General features: G+C 39.1%; 1 protein-coding gene across 1 annotated transcript in view; it reads right to left on the reverse strand.

Moving 5' to 3' along the window:
• Positions 1-22,366, reverse strand: part of METTL4 (methyltransferase 4, N6-adenosine) — a gene marked incomplete at both ends in the record, with an annotated part of 33,071 nt that extends 10,705 nt beyond the window's left edge. Inside the window, 7 exon segments of the mRNA XM_081996949.1 lie at positions 13,148-13,236; positions 13,853-13,959; positions 14,161-14,335; positions 16,006-16,075; positions 18,276-18,642; positions 21,105-21,167; positions 21,944-22,366. Of these exon segments, the coding sequence (XP_081853075.1) occupies positions 13,148-13,236; positions 13,853-13,959; positions 14,161-14,335; positions 16,006-16,075; positions 18,276-18,642; positions 21,105-21,167; positions 21,944-22,366 (1,294 nt within the window).
• Between the last annotated feature and the right edge of the window lie 561 nt (positions 22,367-22,927).

Genomic DNA, 22,927 nt, shown 5'->3' on the forward strand with positions numbered 1-22,927 from the left:
ACCTTGACGAGGTAGTAGCCTCACCTCCTTTACATCAGCAATTAAAATCCTCATAGCTATGCCCAGCAAGGTGACTCAGCCTAGGCAGAGCTGCTTGGATGGCATTTTAGTGATGGTAAGGTGAATCCAAGCTGCCGTAGAACCAGTGAAACCACCCATCTGCCCAAGCCTCTGCGTGCTTCCTGCGCTGTCGGGATGTGGTCAGGGCCATGGGAACCCACCTTGGCAGCTGCTCTGCTGTTCACGTATCGGCGTCAATGTTAGGGCTTCAAAAATATACCAAGGGAAAACATACCGTTCATTGCCATCCGCAGGGCAAGCTTTTACACCAGGTGTGTTATTGGGCTGTCTCTAGCCGAACGAAAAGTACTTGTTCCCTATAAATTAGCAACATTAGGGCACTGCCAAGTAAAAATGCAAAGGTATTCAATCTCCAGCAATGTACAACTCCGGTTGTTATTTAAAGGACAGTATACCCCTGATGCACACTACTCCAACAGACCAGCTTTGCATGTACATACAGGTACACACACAGACATGCAATTCTCTACAAAATACTGGCAGACCAGTCACCCTCCCAGTGCTGTCCAGTCACAGCCTTATAAATGCTCTTCTCTCAAATCACGCCGTAGACTTAGCGTCTGTTCCCGTGCCCTCGCACATCTGACCACCGGGCCAGAAACAGGATTGTACCTGTTCTCTTCTCAGGTGTCCACCATTTAGTTTTGAGTACCCAAGATGCCTTCTTCAGCAGCAAAGAGCACTTGTGGTTGAGCCATAAAAACAGCTTTCTGGGCAGGATTTCCATCGTACTGTTCTGTATGAAGCTCCCTTCTCTCCTTGGAAACAACCTGTAAGACTCAATTTAGGAAGGCTGTTTGGCAGGAGCATCCTTGCCCAAAGGTCTCTAGTTTGACTGCTCCATCCAAGTTGCTTCTGATAACCCCCCCCCGGCATGATGATTTTTAACTGTTTTTTAACTTGTTTGCATGCTCAAGCATTGTCAGCACAACAAAGCAGATTTTGTCCATAAGGGCTCCTCCGATCCTGGGAGTCCCTCCTACAGAGTCAGGGTGTAACCAGCGCACACAGCTAGATCAAAGAAGCATTTTTCAGGTCTTGCAGTTTAGACATCGGCTTTGTGAAACAGCAGCTCCTTTCTGTGGCCCTGTTCTCCGCAAAGAGCAACCCCCATGCAGATAAGGGCTGCAGAGCATGGGACAGCAATGTGCTGCCGCACAAGGACACTCTTAGTCATGGTAACCCAAACGTGTTACTGTAGCAAGCTGCATTAGACTGTCAGACCATTTGGAAAATACCGGCCAGCCGGGACACCACAAGAAACCTCACTCCTTGGCTATTCTCTAGCCATCTTCCATTCCCATATTGCTGTCCTCAACCCAAAATAAGCAGTAGGTAAGTCTTGAATAGTATGTTGAGGTTAATGAACACAATTCTCAAGGCATAGTAGCATTTTCCTCCTGTTATTTGGTCATTGTCTATATAGGTTAGAAATCGATTTTCAAAGTCAACTCTGTATAGCTGACACCTACCCGAGCTGAATCCTAGAAAGAGGTAAGAGCTCCTCACTTACTTCACTTTTTTAATGATGATTAATCTTGCAAAAGAAACTCTCCTGTTTCCACAGGAGTTCACGCCTAGCAGTCACTATTCCAAAAACATATCTTATTGGTATAATTCTTTTTACTTTATAAAGTTTAAAGATACAAGTAAAGGTCATATGCTAATTTGACATTTCAAAGTCATACTCAAACCTGAAACTTCATAAAAGTAAGTTTGATTATGACACTTGATGTACTCTACATATAAGAGCAGCTTAAAATGGCTTCTTATTGCTTTATGAACTGAGATTTTTTTTGCAATAAGACATAATTTTAAAAGGCCTTAAGTAGTGGTGAACACTTAGCCAAAGAATATTTTTATCATTGTCCTGCTAAAATAACAGCAGGTGTACCAAATACTTTCTGAAAACTCTTAAGCAATCACAGCTCTCACTTTACCACAAAGAATTTAGAACTAAAAAAAACCCTCTTTTGTCAATGTTATTAGTAAAATACACACTTCACCTATTTTTCCTTGGAATGTGTGAATTTTAACATACCAAAGCAGAAAAGCAGCAAAACTCTTTAAAAATGGGGGTGAAAATCCTATCATTTCTTAGGAACACTAAAGATGTGCAAAACACCTATGCTGCTACTTACCGTATTCACCTCAACATCTCATTACTATCCTGTATTCCTCCATCCTTACCTTCTCCCTTGTTCTTTCATGTCTTACCAAGTTTGTGAACTCTTCAGAGCAGGTTTCCCTTTTTATACAGGGCTTGACACAACAGAGGGCATCTTTCCACCACAGAAATATAGAGCAATCGATATCGGTAATATTATTCTTTTCTAAAAGGAAATTTGATCTTAAATTGTCCTTTTTTATTAGCTGGCTTCACTCAACACTGATTTTTCAGTACGCGTCACATTCTGCCTCAGATGAATCGTCTGACTGACACTGAAAGATCTGATGGCTGGTTGTGGGCAGCTGGGATTTTGGAAAGGTAGAAAAGTATGAGAGGCCATTTAAATTATTAATTAAGCTTAACAGACCAATAGTTATGATTTAAAGATGAACCTGAAACTATCAATTGCTAATACCACCATGAGATTTCTGAGATAGCAAAAAAATCGAGATATACTGAACCTCCCCCTGAGAAAACCCAATAATTATAGGTTGGCTGCAGATGTCGAATACCACTTTTGTCATATTCACAAGGTTTTCTTCGTAGCCAGAGTGCTGGAAAAGTAGCAGAGCAAACAGCTGTCCGAGGCACAATTTTGTAACTATTTATGACAGGATCAGGTATTATTTAGACTCCAATCTTCAGCTTTTGATTTCAAGTCTGAGGAGCTTACAGCCTGCCTGCACATTTGCCCTCTACGTACAAACCATACTCAGGAGGCTGGATTCCCCGCTGTTGGAATTAGCTGCTCAGCTTCTGAGCACAGCAGCTCAGAAGACAGAAGAAGGGATAGAAGGCTGTGGCTTGCAAAGCGACACCACAGAACAGAGATTAAATAGGTCATCAATTCTTAAACAGCTTGAAGACGGTCATTCCCTTAGAAGGGTTCTGCTTCTTCGCTCAAAGTAGGAGAAAGGTGGTTTCCTGATGTCTTTGTTCATCCCTTTCCTTTATTTCCAATTAACAGATAATCTAGAGCCATTCATAGCAGTGGATGTGGAACAGACATTATCATAATTTCTTGTATTGTTTTTCAGAGTACAAAGAGAAAGCAAGATAGGCGCAGCAATTATGGTTTATTCCATACTTGAGCCTCACACTCATTTAGTACTGGATGAGACCATGTTGGGAGGGCAGGGGAATTCTGCCTGGGAACTCAGAAGCTCCAACAAGGAAATGTCTTGTAAAACTGAATGCAATACCTATAAGGTAGGTAAGGTTGCTTACGTACTGACAGTTTAAAAGCGAGGCTAAATAAAATCATGCAGGAAGAAGTACTTTGCCTGGTGACTACATTCACTGTTATATTATTTACTTATTTTGAGGATATGTTTAACTGTTAGTGGGGAAAAAAAAAGCAAAAAGCATTTTCCTTGTTTTGTTAACTCTACTACTCCAATATGCAAAACATAAAATTGAAAAGTAATATAGAAACTGGGTCTGCAAACAAGACATTGGCAAGTTTTTCTTTTTATTTTTTGATAATTTTGTAATAAAAATCATCTGCTAACATTTAAGGTTTAATTTAAAAAACTTCATAGCTCATCAGACTAACAAAAGGGAAATGAATGTAAAGAAGGTATGCAACGCATTCTGTTCCCCATTATAAACAGTCAGAACTCAGGAGCTTGCCACCAGGAAAAACCAGCTTGTCCAGCAGCATTACCTCTACTGCTGCAAATGAGTAAGTGGCAGAGGCTTTAAGTCCCCTTTTTCTATTTTTCAAAGCAAATCTAAGGGCAGCACAGGACACACAAAGTGTACTATTCGTTAAAAAAAAAGAGGTTATTTTTATGCTAGCTGAAAAATACAGCTCACTGGCATGGCTTTTTAATGTTCCAAGAACATAAGGAAAGTGAATTTTTGAAATACTTATAATCTGTTAAAATTTCAATTAAATCTAACATCTTCATATGCAGAATTTGTTAAGATATTGAGACTGATCATTTACAATGTATTCAAAGAATTAACACCATACACAAAAAGATGAAATTGCTGACTTTTAAAAGTGTAATTTTACATAGAATGTGGTCAGTCAACAACACATTTGCCAATTAACACAAGTGCAGCTCCTTTTATTTCCTCTGAGGTAGACAGACACAAACATGTACGAGGATACACTGCCTTCATAATTATTTTAGTTCAAAGTCCACTGTGTTGCAAAAAACAAGCTTCTTTAAGGAAACATAATTCAGAACTGTTTACTTCCATTGCCACTCTTTAAAAATAATACATTACCATTCTTTAAAAACTACAAGTGCAACACTGTGGCACTTACGATGCTCAGATTTGATAGCTACAGTGAGAATACTTTAAAATACCTTTTCTTGAGGTTGGAATAAAACAGGGATGGACTTACACTCTAACATCAATATTTAAATATCTCAAGATCATCAATATAAAGAACCAGCTCGTACAAATGGAGACACCATTAAAGAGATATCCTGTCACTTCAATAATTTTAACTGAAGTACAACTGTTTTTTTTTTTCTGTTACCTTCTGAGTGGACCATCAGTATTAAAGGCAAGTTTGAGAGCCTGCTGGGAAGGTGCAGAATTTCAGAATTAAGCTACAAGACCCAACTCAGTTTTCATTCATGCAGAAGCAGCGTGAAATAATCAATGTGCTGAAACTTCAAAACCTCATTTCCCCAGCTGGTCCAGCCAGGCTGTAGGCTGCGAGCAAACAACTCCAAGCATTCCACATCTGGCTTGATAAACTCTGCAAGAACAGCTGTGCAAGAGAAAAGAAGAAAACAGTGACAATGGTACAAATAACTATAGTAAACAAATAAAACCTCCCCTGTGCTGCTGGTGGATGAAAAACTGAATGTTTCATTAAAAAAGGGAAAGACAGCAAATTAATTTCAGGGGTTTCATCAAACAGCTGGACTATTTATAGTAAGAAAATCATTTAAAATAAGTGCCCTTGAGATTCTAAGCAATACTGTCAAGGCCTTCAATAGCCTTGACTTACTGGTTTTCATTTAGAGAAAGGGAATGAGGATTCATTTCAGCCTCTACATAGATGAGTTCTGAATTTTTCACTAATACGAACCAAACACCTCCTGAAGACTCACTTAGCTCCTGTAACACTGGGGCAGCATTTTTATAAATAAATAAAGCCTTTCCTTAATTAAGATCACACTCTTTTCCTCTGCATCTTTTATTTTAAGAATAATAATATTTTATTTTAAAAATATTTATATAACCGTGTTCTTCCATTCAGTAATGTAAAGCTCAAATTTCTTCTACATGTCAGCATTTTTACTGCTTAAATCCAAATAAATAGATGCCTGTCATTAACATAAATTGTGTCACCAATTATGACTGGTATTATTGGAGTGACAGAAAAAGATCTTGCATTTTGCCTGAAAAGTATTATTGCAAACAGTTTATTGTTTAACATGATACTTGTCATACAGAGCCATTTAGTTTGTGGCTGGGTCAAACACTTAACTAGGTTTCAGGAAATAGCTACAAAGTTATTATGTATAAAAAAATGCAGGTGAGAAGCACAGGTTTAAGGAGTATCAAATGCAAATAGGGCAGAAAGACTGAAAAATGTATCTATACTAAAAATTACATGTTCAGTCTTTATTTTTGTTACTGAGGACAAAAGAAGAAAAATTATGAAACCATTTCCTTTTCCAAAGGATATGTTGGTCACTTTTTATCAGCTCTCCCAGTGGTTTCTGAATTTCTGTAGCTTAAAAATACAGCTCATAAATCCAACATTATGTTGCTTTACTCAGTCTCTTCAGATATGATCATTGCAGAAAGCAAAAATACATCCAATCAGCATACATCAAGCTATGAGAGGGAATACTTTTTTTTTTGGTGCAATCCAAGTTCTGACTTTTTGCACCAAGTTTGCCAGTCACAAATCCCCTGTGTGAGACCCGAGCTGATCTTGTCAGGGAATGCTCCTGTTGCAGAAAGACAGGCACCCACTTCACTTTCTAGTGAGTGTTAGCCAACCCCACATGCATTTGCTACCTACATGATCGCCTCTTCCAAAGCTCCAATTCATGCAAAACTTTTTTGTAAATGTTTTGTAATGGGTATTTCCAAACTTTCCTGTATTTTGGCATGGCATATAAATCTACTCTCCTTCCCCCAATCTTCAACAAATGTCAAATGAATGTCTCAGATGGGTTATCATCAAAGCAGCTTTTAATCTAAAAAATACTGTTACCAGCAAGAATCTTCAGCTAAAAGCCTTCCTCTTTTAGAGGCAAGATAAAACGTTTAAACAAATCTAACATTTGGAGAGAAAAGTCTGGGAAGCTTAAAGGAAAATGTACATTTTAACAGAAAACTTGCTGCACTGAACATTGCTGTTTGGTGTCACAGGAGTTCATCTAATTAGACACCACTTATGAGTAGATGCTTTTATACTACTTTGCAAATCCACCATATAAAAAAAAAAAGTGATAAAATTTATTGTTTGTTTTCCATGCTCTACTTAATTGAGGATTTCTTGTGTACAACTTGCTGCCAATATGATCAGAGGGATGGAATACGTCTCCTGTGAAGAAAGGCTGAGAGAGTTGGGGTTGTTCAGCCTCGAGAAGAGAAGGCTCCAGGGGAGACCTTATTGCAGCCTTCCAGTACTTAAAGTGGGCTTACAGGAAAGACGGAGACAGACCTTTTAGCAGGGCCTGTTGTGATAGGACAAGGGGTAATGGTTTTAAACTGAAAGAGTTTTCAAGTTTTTAAGAGATTTAGGCTCGATACAAGGAAGACATTTTTCACAACGAGGGTGGTGAAACACTAGCACAGGTTGCTCAGAGAGGTGGTAGATGCCTCATCCCTGGCAACATTCAAGGTCAGGTTGAATGGGGCTCTGAGCAACCTGCTCTAGTTGAAGATGTCCCTGCTCATTGCAGGAAGGTTGGACTAGATGACCTTTAAAGGTCCCTTCCAAACCAAACTATTCTATGATTCTATGACTTGAACAAAGGTCTTCCAAAAATCTATTCTCTTTATCACCTAAGAAAGTCCACATTGCAGGAGGTTGCACTTTTTCCACAGAAGAGAAGGGAGAGATTGTGGAAAGCAAAGCTCCAAAGCTTTCAATAAGCTCTCTGTGACAAGATCTGGACATCTGCAGGGTATCTTTTTGACCCTAACGGGCATAAGATCATAATGTAGAGCTTACTGCAGAGTCAGGCTTTATATAGCTTTTTTCCCCCTCCATATAAAAACAAAGTAGAACCATTTTATGCTTTATATACGCTTCTAAGTAGAGGAAGCAATTATTTTGGTGACAGATTTCATTAAGAGCACATTAGTAATATTGACATTTGTTCTTAAAATGTATAGATTAAAAATATCATCACAGCACTAAATCCAGTAATCAAAAGCAGTTTTACTAAACACCAAAAAATTCCATGCCTAAGACAACAAATTTTAAAAGCATACTTAAGAGATTCAACCAACCTCAAAGATTCAATCACCACAAAGTAAAAAAAGAGGTAACCAAAAAAAAAAATCATAAAATCACAGAATCATTAACGTTGGAAAAGACCTTTACAATCATAAAGTCCAACTGTCAACCCAACACCACCATGCCCACAAAACCATGTCCCAAAGTGCCACATCTACACATTTTTTGAACGCCTCCAGTGATGGTGACTCCACCAACTTCCCTGGGCAGCCTGTTCCAACGCTTGACCACTCTCTCAGGAAAGAAATTTTTCCTAATATCCAATCTAAACCTCCCCGGGCGCAACCTGGGGCCATTTCCTCTCATCCTATCGCTAGTTACTCAGGAGAAGAGACCAACACCCACCTCATTACAAACTCCTTTTGGGTAGTTGTAGACAGTGATAAAGTCTCTCCTCAGCCTCCTACTTCTCCACACTAAACAATCCCAGTTCCGTCAGCCACTCCTCATAAGACTTGTTCTCCAGACTCCTCACCAGCTTCGTTGCCCTTCTCTGGACATGCTCCAGACCTCAATGTCCTTCTTGTAGTAACGGGCCCAAAACTGAACACAATATTCGAGGTGCAGCCTCACCAGTGCCGAGTACAGGGGCACAATCACTTCCCTACTCCTGCTGGCCACAATATTTCTGACACAGGCCAGGATGCTGTTGGCTGCCTTGGCCACCTGGGCACACTGCTGGCTCACGTTCAGCCAGCTGTCAACCAGCACCCCCAGGTCCTTTTCCCCAGGCAGCTCTCCAGCCACTCCTCCCCAAGCCTGTAGCGTTGCATGGGGTTGTTGTGATTCAAGTGCAGGACCCTGCACTTGGCCTTGTTAAACCTCATACAGTTGACCTTGGCCCATCAATCCAGCCTGTCCAGATCCCTCTGCAGAGCCTTCCTGCCCTCCAGCAGATCAACACTCCCGCCCTACTTGGTGTCATCTGCAAATTTACTGAGGGAGCACTCGATCCCCTCATCCAGATCATCAATAAAGATATAAACAAGACCGGCCCCAGAACTGAGGCCTGGGGAACACCACTTGTGACCAGCCACCATCTGGATTTAACTCTGTTCACCACAGTTCTCGGGGCTCAGCCATCCAGCCGGTTTACAACCAGCAAAGAGTACACCTGTCTAAGCCACAAGCCACCAGTTTCTCCAGGAGAATGCTGTGGCAGACAGTGTCAAAGGCTTTACTGAAGTCCAGGTAAACAACATCAACAGCCTTTCCCTCATCCACCACGCAGGTCACCTGGTCATAGAAGGAGATCAGGTTGGTCAAGCAGGACCTGCCTTTCATGAACCTGTGCTGGCTGATCCCTTGGTTGTCCTGCACATGCCCTGTGAGTGCCCTCAGGATGAACCTTTCCATAATCTTCCCCAGGACCGAGGTCAGGCTGACAGGCCTGTAGTTCCCCAGGACCTCCTTCCAGCCCTTCTTATAGATGGGCATCACATTGGCAAGCCTGCAGTCATCTGGGACCTCCCCGGTTAACCAGGACTGATGATAAATGATGGAGAGTGGCTTGGCAAGCTCCTCCACCAGCTCCCTCAGTACCCTTGGGTGGATCCCATCCGGTCCCATAGGCTTGTGAGTTCAGCAGAAGCAGGAAGCCTGTGCCAATCTTTCAATTGACTTGGTTATAGAATTTAAAAAGGAAGTCCCAGGAATCTCCCCCTCTCCTGCTGCCAGTGAGAGTGTCTTTTGTAAAGTCATTTTTTTTTAAAAGCAGAGACAGATTACAGATTCAAGATCACATTATAGTATGATTTTTCATTGCTAGATTGTAGGTATTTACATAATCATATCAGGCAGTAACTTGCACTGCAATGGAAATTACCATATCAAGAGGGCAATAATGTGGCTGTATTTTGTTGGCATAAAATCTCATTAGGCTAGTTTCCTTAAAATAGGAAAAGTCAGTGTTCAAGTTACAAATTAGAGCTTCTTTCTTAGCTTTTGTATCACCAGAAGGCTGTTTTAACACACATGGATCTGACTTGCAGCCCTTAAGCAAACTCTGGAGTTTTTTCCTCTGCAAACACGTTAGAGGATCTACATCAGTAGAAAGATTAAATATTATGTTTCTTTACCATAGGAATAGCTTTAAAAAAAAACCCCACACAATTACTTCTATCCACTTACAGATATCACTGACAATAAACAGCTTAAATAGACAATAACTAGATTATTCTTTACCACTTGCAGGTGTCATAAACCCTATGACAGCAACTCAGGCATCTATAAGTGGTTATCTAATGCCCTAGGACACATGAAGCTAGCACAAAGCCAGCTGGTAGATAATAACACTGGTCTTCCAGAACATCCACTTCCTTCTGAAGCATGATCCAGCAGTTAGGCAGGATACCTGCCATACCTGCCTACTCTTTAATCTCAAACATATATTGAAGATGCATGCTACTAAAAATGTTTAAATAAGCAAAAGAAGGAATAATTTTTGAAACGAGCAACAGATTCCCATTATCTTTTGAACTTCCATTATCTAAATAGCAAGTTCTGCATGGCAAACTGGATACATAAAAGTGACTGTCAGCTTTTCACTGTCCTATTTGTGAGCCATGCAAAGCACAAAGGACATAACTGAACTAGTTTCATAATGACCCTTCAAAAGAGTTTGCAATGTAGAGGTCCTTATTGCCCAGTTTGTCTAATCCCTGAACAGAGTATAACCAGAAAAAAATCTGAAACTCAGCACAAGGATGTCTTTATATCTCTGCATCTTTCCTGGGCTTCAAGTTAAACCTAGATGTTGATGCACCTGTCAATTAGTCTAATAGTAAAGGCTCACTAGGAAACAAAATGCATTTACTTCTTTTTACTTACAAGAATATTTTTATAACATGGCCTATCAAGACAGGGTAGAGAGTTCCCAAAATTTCCCATTGGCACTCTTCTGCTGGAAATATGCAAAACAGGTAAAACATAGCCAAGAATTAATTCCAATGTTTTTAGGCATACTCCTATATGACAATATTATTTTCTAACAATAAACCTATGCACTTAAAACTGGAGGAGAAATGGCTATAACAATCTTTAAAACAGGAAAAGGAAAAAAGATGTTTGAAGTTCTACATTACTTCACATCACCTGTGTGACAATACCTTCTAAGTCTTCTAAGAGCAGCACTGAATTGAATTAGGAAGATAACCCTGCTGTTACTTGAATCAAAACCACGACCAATAAAATTTAATTTTAATGCATTTGCATAAAGAAGCTTAAGTACATTTACAATGACATATTAAAGCTCTAAGCACTGAACACAGCACATGCATCACCAAAAACCCCTACGGTCACAATTTCATGGTTAAATGCACTGTAGGAAACAAAACATCTCTTTTTGATGGCTTACTTTAATTTACATCTTTCTCTCCCCCCAGAGAGATAAACTGCTATAATCAGTCATTAAGTGGATACATATGTACCAACATACAGCCTTTATAGTAGTAATAAGAAATAAAGTGCCAGACAGCATCGCTAAATACTAATATTTTTGGCTTTGTTACTACTTAAACAAAGCATAAAGAATGTGTGTGACTCATCAAGTGTCCTTCTCCCCCATTGCCAAATGTCTGCTTATGTTCAAATTTCTTCTGAACCACCCTAGGATGTGGCTCAGCTGCTCTCTACTGGCCACCTGAGAATATTGTCTGATAATGACAGTGATACTTTTTTTACAACACTGAAGTCAAAGCATCAGCAATTAGCTTTTGTCTTATGGTCTACCTTTTCATTCCATAACCACATTCTGGGAGCTACCAAAACTGTAGGATACATGTGGATTTTTATAGAAACCTTGTAAGTGACTGATATTGCTCAACAGCAAATTCATTTTTTCAAATAGAAACATAAATGCTGCACAACGGTATCAAATACCAGCATTCAAGTAAAGACTCAAAAAATAAATAAATTAGCACGGACAATTTCTTTCAACACCCATTCAGGATCATCATTTATAAAGGATACCCCAATACAGTTTCTAGATTCTGCCCTACAAAAGAATTGCTCTAATGACCATTCTAGCACGAGGATTCTCTATAATATATACAAACTGCCATTTTGCACGCTTGGATACCTCACAAGTTTCCTGTTTGTGTCTGAGTGTGTTGCTAAGTATTGGTTTTCTGAAGAGGCCCTAGGTGGTTGCCTCACAAATCACTACTCTACCATTCATTAGCTTAAATCAAAACACATACTTGCTGCTCTAGCCCTAATTCTTAAAGATGTGGTTTCAGAACCACAAAAAGATCCTCCTAGAATTGCTTTCTTTTTAATTTTATTTTTAGCTAACCAAAGTATGTATCTTGAATAGTTTTTGAACAGGTACATATATGTATGCTAATTTAATAAATATAAGAGCAAAATACAAATTTTAGAGCCTCCCTGAACATGCGATAACTGTGCAGATCAGCATCCTAACTGAAATTGTTCTGTTCCTTGGGAACAGAAAAAGGAAAGCATGTCAGTGAAGCAAACTGTGATGCCTCTCCTCTCCGACAGCATTATCCATTTCCTCTACCTGCCTTTTCTGATGTGATTACATAGCACCACATGCACCTGGAATATTTGCATATTCATCATGAGTTTTCCCCTTGGGGGAGGATGAAATAATTTTTGTGAGAGGTATTAAATGTGTTTCTTACCATAGCATTTTAAGGCACTCAGGTGCTATAACGATGAAAGAAGTACAACTTTCTATTGATGAAATTAGTCAAAGTAAGAGTGCTCCAGAACAATGTGCAAAAGGTAACATATCACACAGAAATCTTCAAATCCTTTTGAGTAAACTCTGAAAAGTTGAATTCATACCCACACTAACTGGCTGGCCGGGGTTACTGCACCAATTTCAGTAAATTAAATACAGCTCTTCAGAAATAAGCAGGGCATGCCTTATTTGTTGCCTATTGTTAAGAGTTTTAAAACAATTAAGTTTTTGGATTTAAAGGCACAACTGTACTGAAGGTGCATAAGCAACTCATGCAGAAATAAAAACATTTCTTTCAGGATGACATAAAGAGGTTTCTGCTTTTATTAACTATGTAGAAGATACCCTACTTTATATATTCAAGAAGTTCCCTCCTCCCCCCCAAGGTACTTTAGGTCATTTGGCATAACTTCATACATACAGTATCTGTAAACTGTTCCTGCAGCACTTAAAAAACAAATTTTAAAAATGCAATTTTTTTTTACATGGTTACCCAAAATATTCAAACAATAATGCTTCAAGTTCTACTTTTCATATTAATTTTTAGAGACCAAGACTTAGGTGTCTGACAACATTTTAGAAATGTTGAGGAACCACAAGTCCTGTTAAGCAAAATTGCTTGGCATATAGGAAAATTAGGCACTTCATATATAAAAGTATCTCATTCTAGGTACATCATTTCAGACATCCAAGTCCAATGCCCCCCAGAAACATTATGCAACAAAACAAGACATACCAGCAAGAGGAGGTTTATGTGAGTGCAGACTACAGGGTATGCTGACAATTAACTTATGTTCTGGAATTGGAACTACATCTTCAGATTTCCTGTCGTATAAATCAGAACAAGAAAAGAAGTATGAGAATGAATACCACCGAACGTGATGCTGCAGCTCTCACAGAGCTACTTCAGATGGGAGTTAACACACAGAACGTTCATTCACAGTCAAACTTCAGGTAAGTCTAAGGAAAGTTAAATGTTGCTCAGCCATAACATATGAAAGGACAGTTTAAGAAATCACTGAGGCTTTAGACAAAATGTGGTTAACAATAGCCATACAAAGCCATTGAGAACAAACAACGTAGTCCTGTACGTTTGCATGTGTAGAAAAACACCAGCATCCCCAAAATGGCGTCAGCCTGTGCCAAGGACTCATGGTCCAAAAGAACCTGTCAGAAAAGGAAGTCCTGTCCACGAGCCTTTTATCTGAGCCAGTTCCCCAACACAGATAAAAGGAACAGACCAAGGTTTCCATTGTTTAATCTCACCAAAGCACTCCCTTAACCTAAAGCTAATAAGGTTATTTTTAGGTCCACAATCAGGCAAAAGATGACGCCAAGAGAAGATTTTGGGGCATTACATTGCATTATGAACAAGTGATACATACAAAGAGAATCCTAGCAGCCTCAAAAAAATACATTTACCATAAATATCCCAGCATACCTTAAGGCTTCCTTTACATCTCCTTGAACTCTCCCCAATACAAGGACTTCATAGGGCTTTTTGTGTAAAGAATCCAAAGGCAACACAAATTCTCCAGCTCTAGTAATCTGACACAAAGGGGTTAAAAATACACAGTGGAAGACTTTTTTTTTTTTGAGACATTTTCTTTGATAAAAAGGAAGATACTGACGATACCATACGTTTCAAATACAAGAGCACATGGTATTAAACAGACAAATTACAAAACAGTGTCATAGTGCAAGTTCTCTTAGTCACTAAAAAAGCAACAAAACAAATTGAGAACTTACTTTTACCCAGTGCCACTCAGCAAGTGTTTTCACAGACCAATGAGGATAAAGTTCATCCTTAACAAAACGTAAGTGCTTCTGTCTATTAGTCACCCATGTGACTACAAGACAATTTGGAGCAGCTAGTGCTGGTACAGGAATCTGCCTGATTTGCCATGAAGACAAGTGGCTGTATCTATATGCCAATACAGTGAGAAAGCAAGTTAGCATATACCAAATATAAAAATTGCAAAGCAACACAAATGGATAAAGAAATTACACAGCCAAGATGTTTCAAGCATTATCTCCCAACAACACAAGACATAAAAATGGATGAAGACTGACACCCAGTGGCCAAATCTAATGGATTCTGAGAGAGAATCATTAGTGCATGTACTTAAGAACCTTTAACTACATATTTCTACTATTCCCCAAATAAAGTATTATGAGTTGTGATTCTGAGTAAGTCTAAAAGCCCACGTTTAATTTAATAACTATCATATGTAATTCAATACTCTCATCTTTACACCAGAACAAAGCTATTTAGTGAAAAGTAGCTCTTTAGCCAATGTAACATTATTCACTTTTCATAATAAGCAATCTCTCTTCTGAATGAAAATGACAAGTGAGTCATTTAGAAAGTGCAAGGGCAACACTAATTTGACTGGCAAGTGAAAAGGTCATAAAAGAGTAATCACTTCTTCAATTATTTGCAGAAGTTATTCATTATTTTTAAATTACTGTTCATAGTAAAAGTTCTCTAGGTTATTCAGAACAGTTCTGCACATTTTTGAGCTAACTGTATGCTACATCAGTGAATACAATATGCTTTCCAGATTCTGTCCTGTTCTACCACTTTTCTCATGATGCTATTCTACACTATTAGTGAGTTGCAACTCGTGGAACCTACACGTTGCAGTATTAAAAACATTAGCACACTGCCTACTGGAATCGACAGCCACCATCCGAGTACCTGGCATCCCTATACAGTGAGTACAGGTAACAAGGATACAATCCAAAATACCTCCTGGACTAGACTGCCCAGAGAAAAGACGACTCACAACCCAAATGTGAAATACTTAACAAAGATTAGCCATCAACAAGGTAACTAAAAGCAGTGATACCTCTTCTACCTTTTGCCTTTATTTTGTAAGGGAGAGAGAGTCTTGATGGCTAATTCATGCTTGTGAATAACTACAATTTTCCTTTGAGTAACTTATATAGTTAAGAAAGACACCTGAATGAGTTTAACTCTGAGTTTCTAGGGGATTCTGAAGGCTTTCAAAGTAAAATCTACAAACCAGCATTTTCAAATTATGTCTTCATAACAAGCTTCAAAAGCTACAGTAGACATTATTCTAGAAAGCTGTAAGGCCATATTTCCGGTCTGCCCTTCTTTCACATGGATACAATCCTACAGTAATCAAGACAGCTCCACTGGCATAAGCCTCACGTTACTCAGTGGAGAAGGAAGCCCAAAAAAATTTAAGTTAATGACTTCATAAACTACAGTACTCAGAAAAGTTCCTATTGCACTTGAGGATTTTACTGATGCATTATCACTTACAAAACAGTTGACTCCAGGCTTTCCTTGCAAGTCTCAAGGACTAACATTCTTTCACCAGTTAAGTAATTTAAGATCTACTCTTGCAAATATTTTGTATGCAAAGCATCCAAGCCACTTCAGTGAAATCCCCGAGACGTTTCATAGACTTGAAGACAGGCATGTGCCGAAACATTTACTAGTACAAGCTACAGTCTCACTGTTATATTGGTCTTGAATTGCATCAGTATATTAAAATGCTCATTACCCTTTGTAAGCTGAGACAATCGCCAAAGTTTGTTTGATTTTACTACAAAAGTTACCTGTTACTCCTTTTAACAGACTTGTTCTCCCATGGTGGATCAAGCACAATTACATCATATTTTTTCTTGTCTGGGAAGTGAAATTACCAAAAGAAAAAAAAAAAGCAGTAAATTAGTTTTAAAATAAACCTTCTAATTAAAACTGATAAAGGCTTAGTGACCCACATAGAGACCAACATTTACAGAGCCAACTATGCAGCAAAACTGAAATTCTCCTCTGTTCTTTCCAAATATGAAGTTAAAGTTCTAGCATGCTTGTTTTAATTCAGAAAATCATACACTTCAGAGATTTTTAGGCTGATTACCTAAAGAAAGAACGTTTATGTGATCTGTGTCAGATCCCACCAAGAAGTTTTTAACATCTTGGGGGACTTCCAGAAAAAAATGAAAGCAGAGTGCAAGTCTCAAAGATGAAAATTTCCCTCAGTTTAAGCTATGTAATAAGGCACCCAGATGAGTGAAAGGCTGCAGCCCTGAACGCAAGATTGCTGTCCTGTTCGATCTTTCAGCAGGCCAACTGGGACACACAGAGAGGGAAACCAGCCCTGGAAAACTGTGTTTTGCACTATTGGAGGTGAAGAGAGACAGAGAGCTAGACCCAGTGTATGAAATCAAAATTAATGTACAAGAGGAAGAGAACTGAAAGAGTTTTCATGGGAGAAGCTGGGTTTACTTTAGTTGGATACAGGACACATCCAAGAAAAATCAGGACTCTCCAATTTTATTTTTTCCACAGAACATATTTGTTCCTTCATTGAGTCTGATGCTAATTATTTAAATAGCTAATAAGAACAGCAGCTTAATATTTAATGTCCATTAGATGTGCTTTCTACATCTTATTCCTTTAACATTGGAGGTGTTACCCTGACAGTGGGCTTACCAACAAGAAATACTTCTCTTTTGGCAGGTGAAAGGGAAGAAGAGAAATAATAATTAAAATGGACAGTAGACTTCCTAAAAAAAGAAATCTAAAGTCATGGCATTATATTAACATTCACTGTTGGTTACTTCAAAAGAATTTTCTTAAATTTCTTGGACCACTCTCTGACCTCTGGAAGAATCCAAACTTCCTTTATGCACAGCTATGCACAGCAATAGCACAGTGATAGTGATCTTCCTTCTTTCATACTGTTGAAAACAGCTAGCTGGCTAAATCCTGGACTTCAAATATAAAATTATTTGGACAATAAGATTCCACCTCCTGCATGTCTTCTTAATAAATTTAAAAAAAAATGTAAAAATATCAGTGAACATTTAACTTGCGTACTTGAAGGGAGGAAACATGTAACTAACAAATCTAAAATTACTGATTACAGGGTACAGTGGTAATCTCCATCTCTCGCTCACAGGCAACATCTTTCCTAGAAGACTGATGAAGCCTAGGTGCCAATAATAATAATGAAGGTCAAATTGAAAGCTAATGGAATGGCGAAGTACAGTGAAGACTGCTGCATGTTGTCAGCTTAAAGCTTTCTACATGGCTGTTAAGGCTGGGGATACTGGCTTGGACAGCTTTTAATTTACTTTTACTGAGGAGTTATTAATTCTAAAATCCCACCATTTCCCTGTCACTGATTTTGGCTTAAGCCAATACTCTCAGCTGTGAAATGCAGCAGCCAAGAAGTCAACTCATGTTTGCTACTCATGGTCTTTCTAAAGCGGTGTTCACCTCCAGCTGAGTGCAGCAGCCCCTCAAACTGTTACCTTCTCTGGGGGACACTGGGGTTGGTTTCATGATCAATTTATGCCAATCTAAACAGACCCTGCCACTGAACAGGAGGAATCTGTAAGGGAACCCTTGCTTTAAGGTGCATAGTTTCAGCCCATTCCCATGGTCTAATTTAGCTAAAAACTAAGACAGCAGGAACACCACCCCAGCAGCAGCATGGACTTATCTATGTTAAAGCCTCATCCTGTGGGACAGGGACCCAGCAGTGTAGCTAGTCCCAATTTAATGTATTTACATGACTTCTATACTGACAGTGGCTCAGAACATGCTCACAAACTGTCGTATTTTGAAAGGAGCCTCCTGGAGATAGATAATCCCCACATGGCATGAGCTCCTAACCACTCAAGATTCCTTTGAAAACCCTCACCTATTTGCACAAAGTTAGAAATACCACTTCGAAAGCTTGCAGCAGCATTTCCTGTCAGCATGATGCTGTATATGAAAATATGTTCATGTTCATTGAGTCCTTAGTCATCTTGACATTAACTGCCCTTCTCAGGCAGGAGAGAGGTGGTAAATTCTAATGCCTAAAGATACTTACAGTTCAGCAGGGGCTGTAAACATGAAATATCAGATAAAAGGAAACTGCTTTTTGGTGGCACCAAGTACTTCTGCCCCATTAACACAACTATCTTTGCACAGTTTGAGCTGTTTTCTGTAACACACGAAAGCAGGTCCTGCTCTGAAATGGAGGTTTCATCATCTAGCACATGTACAGCTTGTTGGTCACTTTCATTCACAGCTGGAAACTGCTTCGCCATTTCACATAATTCAGCCAACCCACAGCCAATATGTCCAGGAATGACATTCTTCCGGCAATCGAGTTCTGCAGCAGTGTGGTGAAGAAAACCACTTTTGAGTCCTTCTTGGACTAAATGCAAAGTGCCTTCCCAAATGAGCTTCCTGACCTGTATGGTCATAAAGAAACAAGGGAAAAAGAAACAATCTTTCAAGTATCTACTTGACCAGGGAAGGCAACAGAAATCAAAACATTTTCAATCTGCAGAGTGGGAAAAGGATCCTTGCCAAATACTGAGATCATTGACTCAAAAGCTACAACAGCATGATAATAAGGCCACGCTGATTTTCATTGCTGGTTTTTTTTGTAAAGTTACAATAATTAGAAGCATGGAGAAAGAAAGAGTGAGAGATTACTGAATAAAACACTTCACAGACAACAGAGGTGGAATATTATTGTTCCAAACAGATATATACTTCAAATTATTGCTTTGAAATTTAAGTTAAAATTCTAATCTAATTTCAAGTTACTGTGCCCATAAATATATTTTTAATTGAGAGGCATACTGGGATTTAAAAATCAGTATTTTTCAACATTTTTATTCACTTCAAAAAACAACAGTTTATGCATTTTAAAAGTAACACAGAAGTACAATCAGTAAGTCAAATTGAATTATTATGATTTGTTTTTGCAACTTTTCTACGTGACACATCTCTCAAATAATCTGCCAGTGATGCCAGGAAGACAAGTTTCTTAGATCTATATACACTCTCATTCTCTTCAGCACCCTCCCTTTGCAAAATTGAGAGACCTAGTTTATTCCAAAATCACTGAGCCTTTATGAGTTTTAATGAACAAAAATGCCTCATTGATAATTTAGAATAGCAGTATCGCCAGCTACAGTGGCTTTATCAAAGGTTTCAGATACTTCCTACAGTTTCTAAAGCTCCTGATTACGGAATCCTCAACTTTACAAGATGTTTTTACAAAATACTTTTTATTACCATTTCCAAATTAATGGGGGGCAGGGTTTGAAAAGGGTTTGAAAAACTGTTTGAAAACAGTGCCACCATCAAGATACCCGAGGGGACAGAGTCATAAAGTTTTAGTACCTAGGTTTGCGGTAGTTAAAGTCCATACTCCTTTAACAGAATTAATGAATATCTTTAGAAACGCTACAAGTTGTACAGCTGAATTAATGCAGATGGCTTTTCTTCTTACACCCATGTGTTCATTTGCAGGTGGACAAAGCCTCTTGACTATCAAGTAATTTAAACAGTAGTTTTAACAAATGGCTGCTGAAGGAATTAAGCATATTTTACACTGTTCCCTATGCTGACTCTGACTAAAATTTATAAATGGATTCAACACCTACTTTCACTGGCGGACACAAATTTGGGGAATTTCTTGGAAAACAATTCTAAAGATATAAATAAGTGCCAAAATAATCTGAAATGACTTAAAGAGCTACAACATTTAACACTACAGATACAGTAAAAAGCAATACATTCTAATCTGTGAAAGGTATCAAAGCCTAACTGGGATCACAGACTTTTCAAAACTGCGTCTTTTGTGCATATTCACCAAAAAACGTTTGAAGTTACACAGGCCTCCAAGACATCAAACTTCTTCTCTTCATTTCTTCCCTTATTCCTACTGTTGAATGACTTCATTTTAATTTAAAGGTTTTCATAAGGGGCTAAACCATAACACTCACAAACCTCTGTTTGATGTTGAACTTCAAAGTTCTCTCCGTTAAGGCGATTCTGCACATGCATAGCTTATTCACAACAATAATTACAGGACCTCTACACTGTATCATAGCAAACTGCACGTTTACTACAAAATTGTTACCATGTAAAAGAAGAAAAATTTAGTCATTTAAATACAGTCCAACCGGATCAGAATTAAACAAAAAGCCCAATATGACTAACACTTTTGTCAGAGGAAACAAAGCAAGAATAAGTCCTAGTTCAGGTTCACATCACCATTTAGGAAAGCAGTAAGACTACATCAAACATCATCCACAGATAACATTTTTAGGATTTACTAACAAGCTTCTGTGAAATTCAGTTGTAACTTCACCCGTACATCACTGACATGAGCCTAAATGGAGGCTTGAATTCTACTTCATTCATGATGCTTTTAGCATGACAATGTGAAATGTTAGAGGGAAAAATTCCTTCTCATTAGCAGAACAAGACATCTTGGAGCACCTTTGGTCAGAGAAGCTTTGAATAACTTCAGCATAGTGTCCTGATACACTAAAGATGAGCTGATCTTCAGAACAGGTTATGGTATTTATTTCAAATCAGTAACTTCCTGTTCAATTAATATTCAACTCATCACTATATAATGCTCAGTTACCCCTAACAGTAAAAGATATTTTGTGAATGCAGCTTCCAGCTCTTTGAAATGTCTCAGCTGCAGTTTCATGTCTAGTTTGTTTCACATATATGTACACAGAAGACATTCTCTGTATGTACTTACTCATTTAAGGACTTGAGAGATGACCTGGTCGTTAGTAGAACAAGCTACAAGAACAGAACCTGTTTGCAACCATGTTTTGCACTCCATACATGTAAAGTCAGGTATTATGTACTTGTAAAATACACTTTTGTTCAGACTTACCTCTGAATGGTATTCTAAAGCATCCAGTTCACCTTGGTTGAATACACATTTCCTTTTACGTTTCTTGCAGAATAAGCAAACAATGAAAAAAAAATCCATATTACTCCATGATGAAAGGAAAAAAATAAACACACCTGAATTACAAATTAACTCTTTTAAAAGCAGAAGAAACTTTCCATGTCTGTCTTTATCACAAGTATAAGTCCAATAAGCAAAAAGATGATCTCAAAATACCTAGGCTGCTGCAGGCATTCTCAAAGTACATAGGCTTAAAGCTGTGTGATGTTATTCAAGGCACTGGGATCTGAAGGTACCTAGTGCATGCCACAGTTCATGTTCACGCCTCCTTTGGGCCCATAACAGAAGGTATCTGTTCAGCTGCCAAGTGCAGTTTACCAATAACAGCAGAAAATTAGCTATATCTTCACGATTACATTTGTAGCTTTACACCCGTGACTCCTCTTTTTTTTTTTCAGTCCAGAAGGAATGGTACCGAACAATCTACATACTGAATGTAAATTCATACTGTCCTTCCCTCCTTGTTAATCTACACAATCCTGACAGCTACCACAGTTTCAGCTCAAGTGCCTGACCACAACCAACATCAGAAGACTTTGTGAGCAACCCGCTGCTTTTGGGTCACAGGATACACATTACTGTCATGAGGGACACAAGAATATCATCACAAGTGCTTGTATTTTCTGTGCATCTTGAAACCTATTGTTGAAAAATTCCCGCTCTCCTACATAACCGCAGGAAACTGAAATGTGGAAGACAATGTTAATGGTATATTATTTACCGGAGGATTACTGCAGTTTACTGTTTTATGGAGCACATACCTTCCTAACACTGGCAACAGAAGCTCCGACGCCACTCTTGGTTCCCTCTTCATGTTCCTGTCTGTTGCTGTTGGCCTTTACATCTGTGAGACTCACCTCAGGGCATCCCTGCCACAGCTGCTCCTCAGGAGCTGCAGCTATACGGGGCTTAGAAATGTCAAAGAACTCCTCCCGAAACACATATCTTGTTTTTGTTGTTTTACCTTCTATCGCACCTCTAGGACCAGGAAAAGGACCATCTCTTGATGAGGAGGTGGCAGCAAAGGTAGAAGTAGCATGACAATCTCCAGTAGATGTGACAGAAGTATTGAGAGTGACACGACTAGGGTATGCAAAGGAGTGGCAGATCTCATAGCCACACTGGTTGATGAAAGACAGGTGGTCCACGAGCCACCCTGCTGTCAGACGATGTACCACGGACATCACAGCTCCCCTTTTCAGGCAGAAAAATGAACTCCTTGAAACCGTAGCCAGCAATCATACACACTTCCTGGAGCAAACTCCTCCTGTGGGAATTTTTTAAGAGTTCACTTTTCAGAATTATCACTGTTTAATAAAGCAGCACCTATCTTCTGACAGTTTTCCATTCGCACTACAGGACACACTGTAGAAACTTCTGACTTCAGCTGGTTTCCCCACTGTGACTTCTGTTTCACCCTTATTTCACTTTTTTATAGTAAGCATGTTTTAAATAAGTTTCTATGATTTTATACAGCACGGATTTACTCCAAGATGACCCTTTTAACAAGTTAGAAAACAGCATTACGACACAGCAATTACACGAACCAAGACTTCACACGACAGCGCTCAGGAGCGGCGACAGGACAAGGGCACCAGCGCAGCAGAGGCCAGGTCCCAGCGCTCGCAGAGGCCGGCAGCCCGGGTTTTTCCTCAGACCCACCCCCCGCCATGTCCCACTGCCGCTCGGCGGGAAGAGCGGCCCAACGGCGAGCACTCGCCTCACCGCCGCGGCGGAGCCGGAGG

Source organism: Phaethon aethereus (assembly GCF_964289735.1).
Source record: "Phaethon aethereus genome assembly, chromosome: 2".
Classification (NCBI taxonomy): domain Eukaryota; kingdom Metazoa; phylum Chordata; class Aves; order Phaethontiformes; family Phaethontidae; genus Phaethon; species Phaethon aethereus.